General features: G+C 33.0%; 1 protein-coding gene across 1 annotated transcript in view; it reads left to right on the top strand.

Annotated features, from left to right (window-relative positions):
- Positions 1-21,000, top strand: part of LOC119638900 (octopamine receptor Oamb-like) — a 95,153-nt gene that overhangs the window by 57,391 nt on the left and 16,762 nt on the right. Inside the window, 3 exon segments of the mRNA XM_038035997.1 lie at positions 15,235-15,527; positions 15,696-15,932; positions 20,502-21,000. The exon segment at positions 20,502-21,000 is cut by the window's right edge and continues 3 nt beyond it. Of these exon segments, the coding sequence (XP_037891925.1) occupies positions 15,276-15,527; positions 15,696-15,932; positions 20,502-21,000 (988 nt within the window). The 5' untranslated portion in view covers positions 15,235-15,275.

Below are 21,000 nucleotides of genomic sequence, written 5' to 3'. Positions count from 1 at the left end.
AAAAAAAAAAAAAATTGTAATAACATCTAGCGTAATCAGCAAACCTAAACTATTTAGCGTTGGTTTAGAAAAATTTCAAAATCTGACTGTGTTCTTTGCTACGCTCTTAAGTATTTCTCGTCATTGGATTTTTTAACTTATGACTATTTAATTATAATAAAATAGATTTTCAATAAGTTAAGCTTTTTGCCGTTTCATATAATTTTAAGGAATTTCGTCATTTGCAAACAGTCGAGCTCACTTGAAACCTATGCAGTTGAATAGAAAATGAATAAATAAATGAAAAAAAAGGTAAATGAAAACAAGTGAAAACGTAATAGCGGAACAAGGTCTACCATCAAATACCCTATACCACTTTGTTTAATACAGTTAGTCGCATAACGACTTTTCAGAAAAAAGTGGAAATGGGTCGGAAGAGCGGTTCCTATCCAAATCATCAAATTTCAACGAAATATTTTTAAAATATACGACATTGTTAATTGAGTACAAGCTGTAACATAGTAGACGGACGGACAGACAGAATCACGTTCAGAATCGATCGGTATAATAATATATAGATCTATCTGAAGTTCTTTTGCGTGTTGCAGGAATCCGCACAAACTTATTGTAATATAATAACTTAATGTAATATATAATATACTCTAAAATAAAGGTTAAAAAACATTTGTTTTAGTGTTAAGGGTATCAATATGGCTATAGTTAATATCGATCTGAATATATTAAGAATCTAGGGCTAAAAAATGAGAAGGAACTGTTTACGTACACGCCCAAAAATCGGAAAAACTTATCGATAATTTCGCGGTATTTTCGTATACAACTTTCGCTTCCGTGAAAATGTGTCCGAAAGAGGATTAGTCAGAACCATCTACACTTTAGGACAAGTCGCTTGGCATAATAATAATATGCCTGTAGCTAATTATAAAATTTTAATTCTAATTTCTTTCCAACATGTTGAAAGTGGGCGAAGAACGTGTTCATGTGAATGTAACAGAAATTGAATCACTTCTCAAGAATACGTCTTCAAAATGTTGTCCTAAAATGACTACAAAAAAAATTCTTGTGGACTTAGAAATTGATGTTGCGCTAAAAAAGCCCCAATCTTATATCTTCAACGTTTATCTAGTATCGTACATGTTTACCTAATATAACAGGTGTTTGCAGAATGCCTTAGTATGAAAATCTCTTCGAAGTACGTAAGACGACATACGTAGGGTCATTCAACTACCTAATCGTTAAGTCGCAGGCGTATTAGCAAATCGATTGATTTAACCTAAAATGCAGATGGTTCGGACAAGTACGTGGATAAAAGTTTTTCGGGAATATCTTCACGGGATGAAAAGTTATACACGAAAATAAGAATAGGTTGGCGATGCTTTTTGAAAGCGTTTCAATCTATTAAACATTGTGGGCGTCCACGTAATTCTCACACTCACTCTCTCTCTCTCTCTCTCCCTCTCACTCTCACGCTCACTCTCACTCTCTCTCTCTCCCTCTCACTCTCACTCTTCTCTTTTAACCAAAAATTCTTACAGGATCAAGAAATGCATGCGATAAATATCAGCTTACTATCCTTGTTTTTGATGTGGGTTAAGTTGGAGCCATTTTCTTGGAAACAGATGCATGTCTCCGATATCTTGAAAACTAGATCAGATTGAAAATACTTGATTATAAATATTTAAAGCTCTTTCCCTATGAAAATGAAGATCACATTACAACTCACCTCAAGTCAAATAGACCGACCTCGCTGTGCTAGTATTAACAAAACTACTTCGCATCATACGCAATCGTCGTTTGCCTTAAAGCCTGTGAGTCTAACAGCTGTCAAAAGTAGCGAAAAAAATTGTTTTTAGTATTAACAGTAGATCGCTGCTATTATTCTATTTGCTAAACACGAATATACCTCAAGGTATAGTAGCATATGGATTGGAAATAACTGCCTTAAGGCGAACATAACTTCATTTGCTTTACTCTTCTTCTTCGATTTGCCAATGGCTGTGATTTATTTACCGCTCTTGATTAAATGCATTCCTATCGTTCATCGTGTTTAATGCTGTTTAAAGAAGAAAGAAGAAAAATGTTTGAAATTAAATTATTATCGCCCTTTGGTTAAGAGATATAATCAACTTTTTCTTTTTTTTTTTTTTTTGTATTTTTAAAGAAATCTACTGCTATCTTGTATTAAATGTTAAAGCGTAAGATTGTTGAAGTGATTTTCGCCAAAGTGGAAAAAGTCCATAGCAGGATTATGAGTGAAAGTGAATGTTGTTTAACAATCCATCATCTATCAATATAAGAAGAAATGTACATTTAGGCGTTTAAAGTGTCATTTTAAATGGTGTATAGATCTGGTCCTCCACGATTATTAGCCTTATTATGCTTAGGAAGGAAGAGGGTTTTGGCATTTTGGGGTTGGTTTAAATCGTTATGATTTGCAAATTTAAAGTTCGTGATAATAACCTTATCTTCAAATCTTCATTTTCGTCAAAGATGTATTTCTTAACTTTTATCTTTTAGTGGATATAATATAAGCTTTCTATCCTAAGCTACACCACCTACAGCGGTATTTGGAGGAATAAATGAATGAATGGACGGATATTGTCTAATCGGCTCGGAAGGTAGGCCATATCAAGGTTATCTTTACATCATAAGATTACCAATGTTTGTTTTGTTGATCACGCTGGCGAAACGGCACAATTATACCTCTTTCGGTATCGAAACCGTTTGAAATTTCCTGCACTTAATTAGAGAGGCAGTTTCATAATCCATACGATATGAGTTAGAGCGGTTAACGAATGTGTTTTAAATTTTTATACCCATAACCAAAAGATGAAGAGTATATTCGTTTTGTCGAATCGTTTGAAACGCCCAGAGCGAAGCATCAGAGATTTTCCAAAAAATTGATATTCTTAATCAGCATCAAAATCTAAACCGATTTAAGCGTGTTCGTTTGTCCGTCCGTCCGTCCGTATAATGACTTTTGTAAATATTCTCCCGGCCGCAAAAATGCAACAATCGAAGCTCTTTCAGGCGAACTGGTATTGAAAATGGGCTAAAGCGGTCGAAGGGCATGCCCACAGTACCACAGCGCACAAGAAGAGCCGTAAGAGAAGTTTCATGTCGAAAATGTTTGGCGAAATATGGGTGCGAATAAACTCATTTACAAAATTTTTTTTTGATATTTCGCAACTCCTAGCACCCGCAGAACTTCAGTTTAATCTATAAAGCCTTTAGCATTACTTTACGCCACCGTAGCCAACCTTGTCTTTGGTTCTTCTATACGATCGCGGTTCGCCAAATCCAATCTACCGTTTGGGTCGGTTGAAAACAACTGACATGGCCTGCTTCAAGCTCTCGACTACTAACTACTGCTCAGTGTTTTACAACCTAACTGCTTCTGCTCAGCTAGTTTATATTTCCTCTATATTCCTCGTCGTCTCTTGAGAAAGAGAAATAAAACAAAACTTCTTCCAGTGCATCTCCCAAATTATCTGTGAGAACAATCTGTCGCAGCTTGTAGATAGTAAAGTTTTACACTTTTCTTCGCCGGTCAAACGAGCTCTGTCCAAGATTACCATGTGGAGGTGAGAGTTTCGGCACAACAATCGAAAGTACGTATTCTTTCCAAAGTCCTTTGACTTCAAAGTAGCAAAGAAAAGAAAAACTTATTTTTTTAATGTTTTTTTCTGCTATTATTATTAACATTCTTGACATTATCACATGTTAAATACGTGATAGATTATAAGGGGGGAAAAAAATGTTGATTTTGAATTGAATCGTTTTTGCTTGGCTTGGTTGCGTTCATATTAACAACTGTTTTCGCCATAAATTGCATTCTAATGACGTCAAAGATGATTTAATATATATATATATATATATATGTGATTGTGTATGCGTTCATCGCGTCGTTCATTATATTTGCCATTATAACAATTATTTCTATGTATTGATTGAAAATTCTTAAACACACAACTAAACATTGAGAAAAAATGAGTAAATGGGAAACTATAAGCAGAAGGAAAATAAAATCCATAATGAAACACAAATGGTATTGATTTTTTGTTCATTCGCTGACATTGTTCAACTTTTAACAAGAACCTAACAAAATAAATTGAACTTTCATAAATTGAGCGGCATATCATGTGCCTTGGCTATATATATAAAGCATTTGTTTGATATTAAAGTTATAACTTTTACTTGTTGTTGTTGTTGTTGTTATATGCAATGTTGCAATAAATGATAAAATAAGCTATTGTTTTATAGCTCCCATCAAAGAAAAGCATGCGGTTGAAATAACAACACCATCATCACCATCATAGTAGGCATCAACATCGTCATCATCATCATCAACATCATCATCATCATAAGCTTGTGTGGAATGTACAAAGAGTTGAAGGATAGTCAACAAAAATTGATGTCATTACATTAATACAATATAATAGAATATGCGATATTGCTTATACATATATATATATATATATATATATATATGTATATTTTGCAAGAGGACTCTCCGTATGCCTTTGTTTTCGTACTTAAATCGATACTCGATACGGCAACAAATTAAGTTGTTTTGTTCTTTATTTTGCTCCTTAAATAACTTTAAAATTGAAATAACGTTAGAATAATGCGTTTGAGAAAATTTTTAACGAAAAAAATAATAAAATTCGCCGAATCCTTTGCAGTTAAAAAAAAAAAGAATAACGAAACGAGTAAAATAATGAAATTCGCAATAATCTATAACATTGAGTGGGCGTGGCGGGCTTTTCCATTCTCATACAAGTATTGCAGGATCGGCAATCACTTTTGGCATCTGTTGTAGTTTACGAGTAATAAACAAAAAAAACAATTTTTTTCTGACTTTCTCAGTAAACCTTGCACTGTAGGCGCGTCCTTTGAGCAATTTAGGCGGTTTTAGATATCAGCCTGTCTGCAAGAACCTTCGCTGGAAGTTAAAGCTAACATCTGAACGTTTACGACCAGGACCGGAAATTCTTGCGATTACTTTCTGGTTGATTTGTCCATGTCTCTCCGAGTATTTTTTCACTTTATCAAGACGACTACAACGCTCAAAAGGGAGCTTCGGGGACTCTACAAAGAATACATTCTTGATCAACATTAAATTCGGAATCGACTTAAGCATATCCGTCTGTCCGTCTGTCTGTTTGGATAATGTCTATTGTAAACTTTCTCCTGAGCGCAAACATAAAGCTATCGACTTCAAATGTGGCAGAAACATTGGAAATTCTTGCCAGGCAGATTGGTATTGAAAATGGACCAAATCGTTTAAAGGAAACGCGTACAGTTCCACCTAATTCCTCCAATTTGGAAAAGAATTTGGAAGCGATCTAAAGTTTTCAAAGGACACGCCTACAACGCCCACACGTCTTTGCAAAAAAAAACTTTTATTTCAAAAGTAGAAAAAATTTATCGCACGCACTCCATATTATGGAGACCGAAAATTTACTTATTTTTTTTATCTGTTTTGAATATAATTTTCTTATTTGTTACGGTTAGCTTACTTAGTACGCAACTTTTGAGATATAAGAAAGAAGACCTTTACGCATTAGTTTATGCTGAGATGTGCTACAAAAGACACAAAACTCATACATATAAGGATTTTTGTGAGAAGTAAGTAAGTTGAAGTATTTTACGGATTTAATGACGAGAATGACAAAGGTGCAGGATCATAAGTTAATCGACAAGAAAATTAAATTCAACAAACTCGGATCACGTCATGAGTCATTTTCCATAAGTGGTTGAAAATGCTTAATGAATTATATGATGAAAATTGTTCCCAAATATTGATTTAATTTATAAATTTATTATTGTAACCTTAAACTTTAAAAATCTATTTGTTTGAATTTTTGGCCCATAAGCATTCTCATGAAAAGTAAGTCCTTGTATGGACACAAGGTATAGTTGTAGACAATTCCTTCACCAAAAAATTAGTTATAATAAAGTTGGGCCGATTTCCTTAAAGGAAAGCATTTCTTAACTTTGTAAAAATATCTAATTTTTTTATTAAATTCTTAATCATAAATCTATGCGATCGATCTTGCACGATCACAGCTTTCTAACTTGTTTTTATGGTATTTTCAAATTTTGATCAATGCAAAACGCAGAAGAGGGAGTGGCTTAGAAATCGAGCGTGCTTCGATCAAACTTCATGCAGAACATAAAATCAAACTATATCAGCCACGTAAGAGTTTTGAATTGCTGTACTTAACGTGCCTTGAGCATTCTAAGAATGAAAGTGAAATGCATTCATTTTATGAAATCTTCAAGTCTTTGTTATATACAAAAAGAAAAAAAAAAAAAACGTTACTAAGGTGATATACTTTAGATGATGCGCATAAAAAGAATTTTTAAATATACCTTTAACTTAAGTTGTAAAAAACTTTTTCTATACTGTACACAAATTGTGGCATAAGGCTATGTTAAGCTTGTCCGATTATACGCGGACAGACGTACTTTTTGTTACACCGATCGACCCAAGATTGTCTGCCCATCTGTCCGTCTTGTTTTCTTCTGTTCAAATCTTCGGACCGCAAATACTTGAGATATTTTGATGAAAGTCGATACACTAACGTCTATTGGCCCAAGCATCAAAGCTATTAAAAAAAGGTTTGAAACGAACCAATTTCTCAATCACTTCGCATATAACGCCCTATATGTATGTATGTAAAGACGTTACATGAATAACGTGTAGGGTGATGTAATGTATTTAATGGTGTGCTGTAGGTAGCACTATGGTATTTTTTCTCTTGCCTAAAATGTAAAATCTTATCTCTCATCTACTTATCTATGTTACGTTGGTTTGAAAACCAATTAATCTGTTTTTGTGTTCCTTCGCATTACATTTTTCGCTTTACTGACAGTTAAATCTTGAATTTTTCAAAGGAAACTAAACTAAACGGAAAATTTGCTGTCACTCTTTCAATGGAAATTCACTTTTTTTTTATATACTTACTCGTAATCCTACGATGTAGTAAAGAAAGCCGCAAAAAAAACTTTTCGATTTGTTACTAGTTTTTTTTTTTTTTTTTCGCTACTACTCGGCGGTTTATGGTTTTACTGTTTTACTACTCTTGCACAAGTGCTGAGCACAAGTACAAATATGCTAAGGGATTGAATTATTTGTGGGTGTGTTAGTTTGAAATTCCAATTTCCCTGAAGTCATGGCAACCAGCGACTCTGCATTTTGCTTTAAATCATCAAATCCTAGACTTTTGTAATTTATGGTCGGAACGGATATATATATATATATATATATATATGCATATCATATGTACATATAAATATACAATTGACATCATTGTATTTGTGTGTGCGCGTTTTCTGTTCTTACTGAATGCAATTTTTTCTCTTTTTTTTTTTTTTTTTTCGAGCTATATGTAGTCATATTTTTACAGCGTCTTGCGGGGAGTGATAGGTAAAAGGTAAAAAATTTATTATAAAATTTTCTGTAAGAAGAAATCTTTAGGAAAAGAAAGGGTCCAATTAAATGAAGTTTTCTTCATTTTTGCAGGTAATCGAAGAACTTTTTGCAAACTTTCACAACTTTAACTAGAATATCGTAAAAAGAAAAAAAGAGAAAAACTTCTTCTTTAACGGTATTATAATCCTATATACATATATATATACATATTCATTGTCTGAATATGATTGATGATCTTTTTTTTTAATATTTAAATTCTTCATATATTTTTGTAAACAAATGTTGTTTCATACGTAACACGGTACACTAGTTATACATTTTAATTTATTTTTAACATGAACTGTTCACATTAATAACGTACAACTGTCAAGGGAAGTTCCATCAACCATATATACATATATGCAAAGTCATAAACATATACATATACAGTCATAGACGTATATATAGCACAAATTCTATATAAAAACTTAAATCAGAGTTTTTTTAACCGGTTCTATTAAAAAGTAATTTAGAAAAAAAAAAAAAAACAAAGCAAAAGGAAAAGAAGTAAGCGACACTTTGCCTTTTGATTATTCCCCATACCTTAGAGTACATAGTGTTTTGTTCTTTTTAAAAAAGTCAAGTCGTGACAAGTCTTGAAAAATAATTTGTTTTGTTTTGGAACGGCCTTCCAAGCGCTCGCAACAACATCTGCATCTGGAAGAACAACTCAAAAATTTCCTAACAACATAACTCAAAATCTTGTTTTGAAAAATTGTTTTAAAAAAATTAACAGATTTTCAATTTTTAAATCTCGGCCATAGAAAACCTTTTTTTTTTTAACATGCTTATAAAATCCCGTAATCCTTAGTAGAAACTTTTAGTTTGAGACTGCAGTTAAAGGTAATCGAATGAAAGGTAAACAAGTCAGTCAGCCATTTGCTAAGCTCGATAAGCATGGCTTCAAGAAAGAGATACATAACGTTTTAAGGGGCCATAGTGTAGCTATAGTAAATGGTATATTCGGAAAATCGACTTCTTGGGCTTTGTAAAATTTCGTTCTCTACGTGAATTTCGTTTATTAATTTTTTTTAAGTTTTCTATGGCAATTTTAAAGTGTCAATGGAGCGTCATTTTACGCTCCATAATATCCTCAGTAACCATTTCCACCTACCGACAACAAGAGAGATTTACATGCTTGAAAATTCTTCTAAAGGTATTCGAGGATTCATCAAAGGATTTCAAAGTCAGCGGCAATGAATACAAATATCGGTTTGCATGGTCAATAAATGATCGTTCAACCAAAAAGACAGGAACCGTAAGGTGATGTTAGTTCTTAAATATTTATGAAAACAATACTAGCGCTGATGTAAAGATTAGAAACATTTTATTGTACCGCACCATTTATGGTGCAAGGGTATATTAAATTTAGGCGGATGTATGCCATACCCAGAAGGACTTGAGATAGATTTTCTTTTTATTGTACTATCGATTTAAGCTTGTATGTCCCTGTTTTGATGAAGTTTGCTATACTGACGTGTCTTGGTTCAAGAACGAAGGCTATTGAAAAGGGTTCGGATTGAAATATTTTCCCCATTTCCACCTCATCTTGAAATGTCGTTATGGCAATAACTGTGGTAAGCGAAATGTTGCGGTGCATTTAATGATAGGCCGGTGTCCCGAGCTAATGTTTTCGTTTGTTTTTAATTATTTTAAATTTTTTTCATCTAAGAAATTTTACAATATTTTTATATCTAAAGAATTTTTTCATATAATTTTTAAATTATTTTGACAACTTGAATATTTTCAATTCGAAGGATATTTATTTTCATATTGAGATAGGTGCTATTCATGTGCCCATGGCTGTTTATCATACAACATAAAAATATGTGTTGAGATATGTGAAAATTTACATTTGTATTTACAGTAGTAAGTGTGAGTTGCAGGAATGTTTGTTGTTTGCCCAAGTGATTTATTCTGGAAAATGTACTTCAGTTGATCCTTTTGTCTATCATTGGAGACTTAATGCTACAAATAAATGGGAAGGTAAATGCTTCGGCAAATGTGGAGTGTAAGCTATTGTTAACGAAATCGATTTTTGTGTAATTTTCAGATGGTTTTAATCATTTTTCAATACATTTCTTTGATAGGATGGTTACGACCGAAGAGAAAAATGTATACCAAAATTATTATTATCTTTGAAGAAGCGAGAAATAAGTGTCAAAGACCTTAGGAAAAACAGAACTGTAAACCTTTTTCTCTTAATTATTTCTTTAGCAAATTCTTCTTAGTTAGTTGAACGGCGAGAGCTTCGAATAAATGCTTGCGTTAAGTTTTAAATAATAACTAATGTCGAGATATAAAAATTAATGTTTGTGTTTTATTTTATAATTTATTGTAAATTTATTGTATTTTAGCCGATTTGGTGACGGATCTCGACTAGCAACTCAATGGTCGCGTGTTCAAATCTCAAGTCCGATAGAGTTTTCAGTAAAGCCGATAACCTTGGATGCTAGTGCTTTCAGACTTAATTTTTAGAATTTATTTCTTTGGGTCAATTGATTATAATGAAAATATTTTTTCAATTCAAACGACTCGGTTAGCATTACTATGTATTCACTCTTTCTGCACCCTGTACCATTTGTGGTACAAGTTCGTGCGGATGCAAGCAACGCCCAGAAGAATTTAAAATAGCCACTTTCTCAAGCGGTTTCACCGTGTCTGTCCGGCTGTCCGCCTTGTTTTCTTGTTAAGTTATTCTGACGTGATTTGATTGACATACATATTTCAGCGCTAGGACGAGCGCTACTGAAAATTGTTCGGTTTCGATCACTTTTCGGTCACTGCCGAAAACTCGTTATATAGGAGCCGTGGTCCACTGTACCGCTTTGACTTTTTTGATATCAAATTTCCCTATGAAATATTAAATAAAAAATTAAAATGACAAAAACACAATCCCGCATACTATGCTTACAAACCATGTTATGCCAACACGCCTACTTCTAATACATAGGCTTTTAAGTTATTAGACATAAAAATTAGTTCAAGTATGTTTTACAATTTTACATCTCCATCTCATATCAAGATTGTGAACTTGATGTCAAGCTCTAGATTTCTACTTTAATATCCTAGTTCTCCAAAGTGGGAAAAGGCCTTAATGAACGTTCTTTAGTACCGATCAAAAAAAATATACATAAAATGCAATAATTTTTCTAAGAAATATTTTGTAGTACTAGCCTCTAAGACTATAAGTTTTATTGGTAACTCTATCGCGCTTGAGATTTAAACCCACGACCAATGAGTTCGTAGTCGAGATGCTTTGCAAACTCGACCATTAAGGAGGTAAAAAAAAGAAGAAAAATAAATAAAGTGTCATCAATATATCGTAACTAATTCAAACGGGTTTTAGATAAATGTTATCCTTAGTCTAAAACAGATTGACTTTCTTTTCTGCTTATCTCTTATAAAATTTTAATCTAATAATAAACATTAAAGTTATTTATTAGATTTTTGTAAATCTGAAGTGTACAGAAGTTTTGTTGTATTATGCTGAACTCGTCTTAAAAGACATTCTGTTAATGTCCAAAACTGTGACACATTACGTTAATTTTTTTTTTTGTTCATTTTACAATATCTTCGTTGAATCTTCTCCTCACGGTATCCTGAAAAATTGCTGAGGTGCTTTGCAATTCGTTTAAATTTAAATCTTATGTAAGTGACAAGCGTTTTGTAATTAGTTGAAAGACTTAATTAAATTAGAAACGTAGGGAATTGCAAGAACAGTTTTTTCCGAAGTGAAGGATGACAAAGTAGCGAGGCTTTCCCGCTTTGTTGTTATTAAAACGATGTTAATTAGATTAAAATGTTAAACGAAGACTAAATCGAAATTTCTTTAACCAACCCTTGTAAGCAAAATAAATCTGATACGAGGAAAGTCGACGGAATGACAAGGAACTACTACCATACCACTGGCATATACATAAGCTTGCAAGAAAAAAGGAAGAGAGCGATGTTTGTGAGGACTGTGTTCGAAAGTGAAAATGGTTGGAATGACGAATGCCTATCGCAGCGTTTAAAAAGCGGCCACAAAATCAACAAATTTTCATTTATCAGAAATAAGCTGGCATTCTAACGGCAGTGGTCGCATTGTCGAGTTGCATTTAAAGTTCCAGTGCAAAATAGCTCGAAGAAAAAGTTGTTGAGAAGAGCATGTTTTCGAAAACATTTTTTTTTTCTTTTACCTTTAAATCGCAATGCAAGCATCTGTGGGTAAGATTATGTTTGTAGACTTGTAAGGATAATCCTTGTTCTTCTTGTTCTTTATACTGTTTAGAGTTTATACTTGAAAATTAAATCGTAGGAAATATGCGGCCACGTCTGCTTTTCGATTATCCGAAGAAGATAGACTTTAAAGTACTTTCCAACTCCTTGCTACCCAATCCCTTAATATCAACAAAAGGTCAATAATTAAGTTTCAATATTAAGTCATTTGGGCGGGACGACACAATGAAATGTAGAGAATGATTGAAATTTATCGCAAGAATTATTACCGTGGTTACAAGAACGATCGGGTACATAAGCGAACATGCGCGCGCTTTTGTCGTAACGCTTAGGGTGCCTTTATCAAAAATTTGAATAATTTGCAAACATTGATCTGTGATTAAATGGCAGGTTTTCATAGTTTTAGATATTTCAAACTTTTTTAGAAAGAAACTTACAACATAATCTAAAAGAGGCGATGGAAACATATGCATCCCTATAAAAAAAAAAACTTTTCCTCTCTGCGATGCGCCAGACAATTTATCAATGTACTTAGAAACTATACAGAGAAACATTATTACCTGAGCTGTTCAGTGGGTATTGGCTACAAAGTGCGTGTTCCAAGGCATCTATAACTTTTTTAATCGCACACCGATGTACAATTTCAACATCCTTTAGATCAGGCATGGACAATCGCTGTCCTGCGGGCTGTACTCGCCCCGCTGCCTTTAAAATATGCAATAATTCAATTTGCTCGCACATAGTAATGCTGCAAATGCATTGCTTATGCTCTCACGTGTGTGTGTGTGTTTAATTTTTTTTTTTTTTTTTTTTTGCTCGATAGGCCATAAAATGAGCGATTTAAAAAGAAGGAAGTTCGACGTGCAATGCATTTTTAGTAGTAGCTGGACTGTGTCCTGGACCCTGCCATAGTATGAAAATTAAAATTTGCCCGATAATGGAAAAAGTTCCTCACTTTAGCTTTTGGCTTAGATGTTACACGAACAGAACATTTAATTTTACTGCTCCAATATCTCTTTATGATGCTCATAAAAAGATAAGAAGAATTCCATCCGGGCTTAATATAATACAACATTTAATTACAATGTAAATAGCAACTAGGGCCAAATGACGCGCGAGCAAAAACCGACAAATGTTAAGGTAGGTGTTTTTATGATCTGCTTGTTTTGTGACTAAAAGCAGGTGCACTTAAGCCAATTATCAATAATTTTCAAAAAAAAAAAAAAAAAAAAATATTCCATCAAATATTAAATCTCTCAATAAATATTAAAAACATTCAACGATAAATATCGGTATACTTTCTGAGTGAAGAAACTACCGTGAAAGGGAGCCGGAGGGGGGAGGGGGGCATTATTCTTCAGATAAGTGCTTTCAATTAGAATCAGCAGGCACTTGACAACCGAATGCTGCCCCTAAATAGTAATAAATTAAATCTTTGCAAAACATTTTCAAAATAATTGCTTATCCTAGCAACAATAATCATATAGAAAACACTTTTAGTAGATGAGAGTCGGATGACACATATGAATGGTCTAAGTCATACATTTCTTCTTTTGATATATTTTATGATTTACGTTTGAGTGAATTTTTGGAAATTTATTATTAATAAGAAATTTTATGTGAATTTCGTACAAAAATTCTATTTTTAAAGCTTGAACTGACTTAACCCATCTTCAAAATTCACTGAATGTCCTATGAATGACTCAAAGACTTCGTAGAAGCAATAACTTTAATGAAACAATTCATGAACATTTTATTAATTATTTTCAAAAAGTAATCCATTTTTATCACTTTAACCTTTTATCATTACGAGTTCTTAAGATTCATTTTAAGACTGCAGGGAGGTATGGTAGTAAACAAATAATATCTTTGTGTTTTTCTTTCGTTACTGGTCTACTGGTGATATGTAATAGAAGTAATTTAACATTTTCGTATACTTTTGGTCTTCTTCTTCTAGGTGAAAGATTCAAAATATGGAATTTAGAATCGTATCAAAAAGTTCTACAGAACATCTTATAGGATTGATTTTTTCCAGAATCTCATCCATTGAATTTGCAGCCAAGAGAGAGATTCGTTCGCGATATTTTTTACACTTCTAGTGACTTTGTTGAAATTAAATCCGGCTCCGGCAATCGTTTCACCGCAAATGTAGTTCTTCTTCTACACTTCATTTCTGCCAATTCATCATAATTCTCCGGCTTGTAGAAGTAATTTTTTGTTTTTAATTTTCATTTCTATTAACCCAAAGTCAGGGCCATTCGGTAGAAGGGAATGACCAGATACCAAAAAGTGATGGTCTATTGTTTCAATATTATTACTATTCGATGACTGAGCAATTTTCATCCATGTCAATGCCACTTTAATTTTACGATTTTGGGCTGAACTCCCATCCCTGTAAGCTGTTATGTATTTTTGAGTAGTTATGTCCTCCGCATAATACAAAAAAATGCATGATGCTACCTCCTGTGCAACTCTTCAAGCTGTACTTTAATCTCACACATATATCTTGATATTGCCAACATGGAAATTATGGAAACCCAAGTTGTATTCGTACATATTTCGCTCATGATAAGCTAAGGGGAAAAAAAAATTATGGATACGGGAGCGGTTTTTGCAAATCAAATGAGAATCCATAATATATTCCCTGGGATTTTTCTGCGCTTTTTTCTAATCCTTTGCAAGACAATTTCCAGCTCGTTCGGCATTTTACTAATCCAAGTCACGACTTTGTCTGAGATGTAATATCTCTTCATATACGATAAGGGAAGTAAGTAATAGATATAAACAGGTCGGTAAGCGAAAAAGGAATACGTGTATTACCAGCACGAGCAGCAGCAGTCTATGAATCTTACGAGTAATCCAAAAATCAGCTAATGTGTAATTTGTGTCGAATCCAATTACGAGCTTAGTAAGGATGCTACTAATAACGTGTCTGTAAAAAAGCATCCTTGATGACATGGAATTAATGGGGACATGATTCGTTTCACTTGCTGTTCCCTCAGCTGATATCACTCATAAATCATTATAATATATTTTTTTTTTTTTTTCATAAGAAATCCTATTTGTTTTTTTTTAAACGATTATAGTACAAATTCTTTGTTTCAAAAATATAGTTATTTCGAAAAGTCGCCGACGCAAATTTCCAGCAATTGCAAGAGACGAAAGAACTTATAAAATAACCAATCGAATGATGGGAAACTTTCGTGAGATATAAATGACGATCGTGTTAACAGATCGTTTACATTGACATCAAAGTTGAGTGAAACATGTTTGTTGAATAAAATTTCCCCTTATTTTTGAACACAACAATATTTCTGGCTCTAGGAGACAGAAGTAAATTAAAAATTTTAGAAAATATATTTTCGTTCGAGGAGCTAAAGAAATTCTTTAAAGATTTGAATAACTTATTGTTTCAACATAAATAAATTCACTAATTCTGTCTTGGTTTAAAAATAAATATTTACAAAATTGTGTAAAAAGAAAAAATTTCCTTTTAATTTTTTGTCTTTTCGTCTTTTATTTTTTTTTTTTTGCAGATGGTTTTTAAACTTATACAACCGTCGTTGAATTGAACGCCATGAATGAAACGGAGTGTGAAGATTTAATTAAATCAGTAAAATGGACGGAACCTTCAAATTTGATCTCATTAGCTATACTGGAATTTATTAATGTATTAGTTATCGGCGGCAATTTATTGGTTATCGCTGCTGTATTCTGTTCAAATAAGTTACGTAGTGTTACGAATTTCTTTATTGTTAATTTGGCTGTGGCTGATCTTCTAGTGGGCTTAGCCGTTCTACCATTTTCCGCAACCTGGGAAGTTTTTAAGGTAAGTAAAAGTTTTTTAAAACTTTTTTTATTTCTCTTAATGAAAATTATTAGCACATAGATGCAGGAATATTGATTGATTGATATTAAATTAAAAATAATATTGAAATGTATATCTTGAATAGGACAATAGGAGACCGCATGATAATATAGTTAAAATTATTTGCAGGTTTGGATATTTGGTGATGTTTGGTGTCGCATTTGGTTGGCTGTTGATGTTTGGATGTGCACTGCTTCCATTTTAAATTTATGCGCCATTTCATTGGATCGTTATGTGGCTGTAACACGACCGGTTACTTATCCAAGCATTATGTCAACAAAACGAGCCAAATCTTTAATAGCCGGCATATGGGTATTATCGTTTGTCATATGTTTTCCACCGCTAGTTGGCTGGAAGGATCAAAAGGTGAGTTGTTTTTTTTTTTTTTTTTGTCGTCACACGTTTGTAAGGGAAATTTTCTTTAATATTTTTTATAAATTGATTTAAAACTTATTTAAAATACCGCCTTGATCCACTAAAGTTTTGATAGTTTATTTCGGCTATTTAAAAAGAAAACATAGCCATAGACAATCATATAACTCGACCAAATTGTGTCAGTCATATATTACTGACAATTTTCATGGCTTGGAAAATCGTTTTCTTTGCCTTTTTTTTTTTTCTTTTGTGAAAGTTAAGCACAAGAAAAAAAAAAACAAAAGAAGAAATTGAAAGTAAGTAAGTTATACCCGAACTGCAACGAATATGGTTTATGCTCTCCTTATAACCTTAATCATCCTTCACAGACCTTAGTGTATTAAGTTTAGCAAGAATGTCGGTTCGTTTATCCGTTTATGCTGTGTTTTGGAGAAAGCATCCAGCATTATAAAAATTTTAAATGGAATAAAAAATAAATCCCACTACAAAAAATTTCCAATAAGACACGAATTCGACCGCTCACCTTTACATATAAGGACTGAGGTTAACCCTTTAATTGAAATATTTTTTTATATAGGTTTTCCGATCGAAATATTTTTAATTTATTTTTTTCTCGACGGCTGTAAGCCTATCGCTAAGAGTCGCATTGCAGTGAGTCGATAGCTGGTGTACCTCGATATCGATAGGGCGTTACTCGATATGGACGGCTATAAATCGGCGCTAGCTCTACTATGTATTTTCTGTGAATTTCCACATACTCTCTCTCTCTCTACATGTTCTCTACGTGTTGACTTTTTTACTCTTTATCTTCGTGATCCGGTTAAATAGACATGTATTTGGCTTTTAATTAATAATACTTAATAACTAGCGGGATAAGCTTTAGAGCAAAAACAGAAACGTTTTCAATCAGTTAATTGTCCTATGCCTAAAGTGATAGGCATCTCAGGTCCTCATCAAATGATAATTTAATTTATATTTGACTTCTTAACATACGAGTAGACTGGATCGACATTTCAAAAGAGTTCAATAGATATTTAGGGGAATATTCGCTGTATGATCTACGTAAGCACATGAACTCGCGCTGAAATCATTTTAGAACTTTCAATGTATCTTCTCGAGTGTACTTCATATGCATCAAGTACTCATGAACTTTATATGCATGAATGCATATGGACGACCATCTCAATCTTCTCTCTTTCTCTTTCTTAATTTTTTTCTGACTGCCGACGTGTTACACGAATTCCCTGAGTGATTGTTTAGAATTCTATTGCTTATGTAAAGTCACTTCGAAATCTAAGACAAATCGAGGAAGTATAACTGAATTTTCTTAAGCTTGTAAGCTTTTAAGGGGCTTTCGCAATTATTGCAAACGGAATCAAAAAATTAGTATATCGTACATAGGTGGTAGATAGAGAACAAGTGACACATTGAGACATTGTTAAGTAAGTTTTTGTTACGACTTCTACACTTACATGGTGCGATTTTCTTTTCTTTTTTTTTTTTTTTTTTTGGCAATTTTACGCTCCATGCATTAACCTACATATCCTTGGTAGTACTTTTGGTTTTTTTCTATAAACTTCAAGGCAATTGAAGTAGTGGAATGGGTAAAAAGATAACGGACTCATTATAATGATGTTAAGGTAAAGTGAACGAAAACAGTTGACAGTTTTATCGTCAAAGAAAGAACGGGTACAAAATATTTCAAAGAAAATTAAAAAAAAAAATATATATATAAAAAAAAAACAATTTTCGTTAAATAATTCCGATTTCTTAAGAGTATTAAGAACATACCAATATAGTCACTCTAGTTAGAAAGTTAGATTGCCAAACGCTTGTAAGGTATGGATGAAGTGTCAGTGAGACATTTTAATGTACAAATATTTCTTATTAGAGAGAATAACAGACGAGACTTAAAAATCTCTTGTTTATTATTTCTTCACTTTTACTTTTCGATAACATCTTTCTCTTATTTGTTCTCTAAGCTTTGTAATTGGCCTTATCAGGCTTAAGCCGAAAATCAATTAAATTGGGGTAACTGAGTAAATTTGCCCCTGACTTTCTCTCTTATCCTAAGCTATACAGTGTTAAGGTTATAGAGAGTTTGCCTTAAAGTTAGGTCATAAACTGTTCCTTAAATTATTAGATCCGCAAGGTCAGGTTGCCCATTCATTCTACATCACACGCACCTAAGAGAAGCTTTTGTATTTCTTGAGGCCCGACGTGATAGTGTTGCGAACACTTCGGTATGACACTTGATATAAAGTGTGAGAACTGGGTGCGGGCTTCCTGGTAGTGTTCGTGCTGGCTGTGATTACTATACTTACGATGGTATTAAATAATTAGAAGAGCAGGCAGGCTTTGCTTTGCCCAAAGGCAAGGGAGGAGGGCTTGCATCATAGTCAAAATTTTGTATTTGATATTCCAGTCTTGGTACGGGCCCTATCACCCTCAGGATCGTTTTGAAAACTGGCGGGCGCTGGAAATCGTTAACAGTTAGCCGGAAATCCTACGCGTTTTAATGTAATATTCCGTAGCTTTTATGAAAGAATGTGGGCTCTTTCGCAATAGTAAACCCATTTTATATTTTAATTGTTCACCTATGACACGCCTATACTTTAAATTCGAAGGCTAGTGACTTAAGTTATAACTTTATTGAATAAATAAATATATATATAGATATATCCGCCTGAGTGGCCGAGTAGGCAAGAGTCTCGACTGGTAACTCAATGGTCGTGGGTTCAAATCTCAAGTGCGAGTAGAGTTTTTAATAAAAGTCGAAAGCCTTAGATGCTAGTGCTTTAACGCTTTAATCTTAGAATTTATTCTCTGGCTAAATTTATAAAAATAATAACAATAATAAATAGATAAAAACAAGAGATAAATGAGATAAGTTATTCGGTCTACTTCATTAAATGATAATCTACTGTACTTGAGTTGAAAAAATAAAAAATATTATGATGAAAATATTCGAATATTGGTGCACATAAATTAATTATAAGAAGATATTACTCAACGTCACATATCGGACCTTTACATCACCGTAAGCTTGAAGGTTCACTTCGGAAACCCCATCCAAACAGCTTTAAATATATGGGATTCGTTAGATAACAGCAGTAATTCAAAAATGTATTCTGCCTTTGCTAACATTGGTTGCTAGACAGCGAGTTGTGCTCATTGGAATGAGAAGAATACTTTCACTGATTGAAATGAGTCCGTACTCATTGGGGATATTTCCGTAATAGACGGAACGAGTTGCTGTAGATCAATCTTTTATTGTATCGTCAATACCATCAAGCGTGTCTGTCTGTCCTAAATAGTCTCTACCATCCCGCCCACAATTAAATGTTAAGAACTTCGTGGAAATTACGAATTTTATAAGCCTATGAAAAGTGGAAAATTATTTTACAACAAAATCATTTTTGGGAGGGATTCAAAAACGCGCACGATATATTTAAAAATCTGTTATAAAAAATCTCGTTTTTTTTTTTCTTTGGGCAAAACAACTTATTCTTTTTCACCCATTAGAACATTTTGCTTTATAAAGGTTTTCTATCCATGAGAAGCGAGAAGAATAGATAAAAATAGAGCAAAATCAACGTTCTGCACTAATTTTTTTTATAAAATATTTTGCTTATTGGCCTGTAAGCACTTGTTATTTGTCAGCACGACTCGGATGGCAAAGGATTCAGAAAACGATGCCACGCGATCCAAATTTTCCCCATTCCTTTACTACAAAAAAACCAAAAAACCAATATCTGAGATATGATAAAAACGTCAAATATTTATTTATATTTTCCTAAAGATATTTGGCGGCGAAATTCTTTATTTAAGATGCCCTTGTAGATACCTAATTAAAGATTGTTACGGTCTTGTATTTGATCTTAGCACTTAGATTGCCACTTAGCTCTATTAGGAGATTTTTGTTTTTTCAAAGCATTTTAAAAGTGAACACTATTTAATGCTAATTTAATTTATCAATTAAAACTAAGGCAGTGATTGCAAACTTTTCTTTATGGTTTATTTAACAATTTTCTAAAAAGAAAGAGCGAAAGATCTCAAAGTTTTTTCCACTTATGTTTTCTTTTTTCTTCTTTCTTGATATATCAGTGATACAAATTACATGAACATTATTTATTGTAACTGCATCTTTCATATACTTTGTATTTATTGGGAAAACTTGTTCGTTTTCCTACTTAAGTTTCTTACGCTGCTACCAGAAGTCATCAGTTATTCCTTTACAAGTTATGTTAAGAACTTTGCTAACAACTTGTATATCGTTTTTAGTAAAAGTCAGAAATTATTTATGCAAAGTGAGAATAAAATAAATAAAAACGTTTTAAATGGCATTCTATAGCCACTATTGTTAGATAGATAGATAGCGATTCATGTTACTCACTTAATATGGGAAAGCATTAAAAACGGAAAGTAATTTCTTATCATCTCTTGGGTGTGATTGATACTAATTGCACTTGATTCATATAAACTGTATGTGAATTCTTTCTTTTTGTTTTCTTTTTCTTTTACATTTTTTTTTTTTTTTTTTTTTTTTTGCTATCAAAGCCTTTAGCACAACCAATTACTTATACCAGGGGAAATTATACGCTTTATTATGCCACAACTAGTACTAAAGCAACAACAACAACAACAACAGCAGCAGCAGCAGCAGCATCAACAGCATCAACAGCATCAAGAATATCTAGCATAACATCACCATCATTATCTTTAACGTCGCCATCGTTGTCATCATTTGCGGACTGGTCCGCAAAAACGGCTGAGCAGAAATTGAAATTGCGCCAGCAAAACACTTATGCTGCCTCAACAGCACATAATTTGCCACCTACACCTGTAAAGGCATCTGTTTACAATGACTTTAGTCCTTATGATCCTTATCATGCACACTTGAGTAACAATAATAATACAAGTACCAGTAACAATGCCATGAATAATTATGATAATAACAATAATGATGATAATAATGATGATGATGATGATGATGATAATGATAATAATACGGATAATGACGGTATAAGCGATGACGTTGATGCAAGTGTCGGAATTG

This window comes from Glossina fuscipes, unplaced genomic scaffold, assembly GCF_014805625.2.
Source record: "Glossina fuscipes isolate IAEA_lab_2018 unplaced genomic scaffold, Yale_Gfus_2 110, whole genome shotgun sequence".
Lineage (NCBI taxonomy): Eukaryota > Metazoa > Arthropoda > Insecta > Diptera > Glossinidae > Glossina > Glossina fuscipes.
The sequence above is the reverse complement of the archived record's forward strand: the minus strand, read 5'-3'. Positions and strand labels throughout refer to the sequence as shown.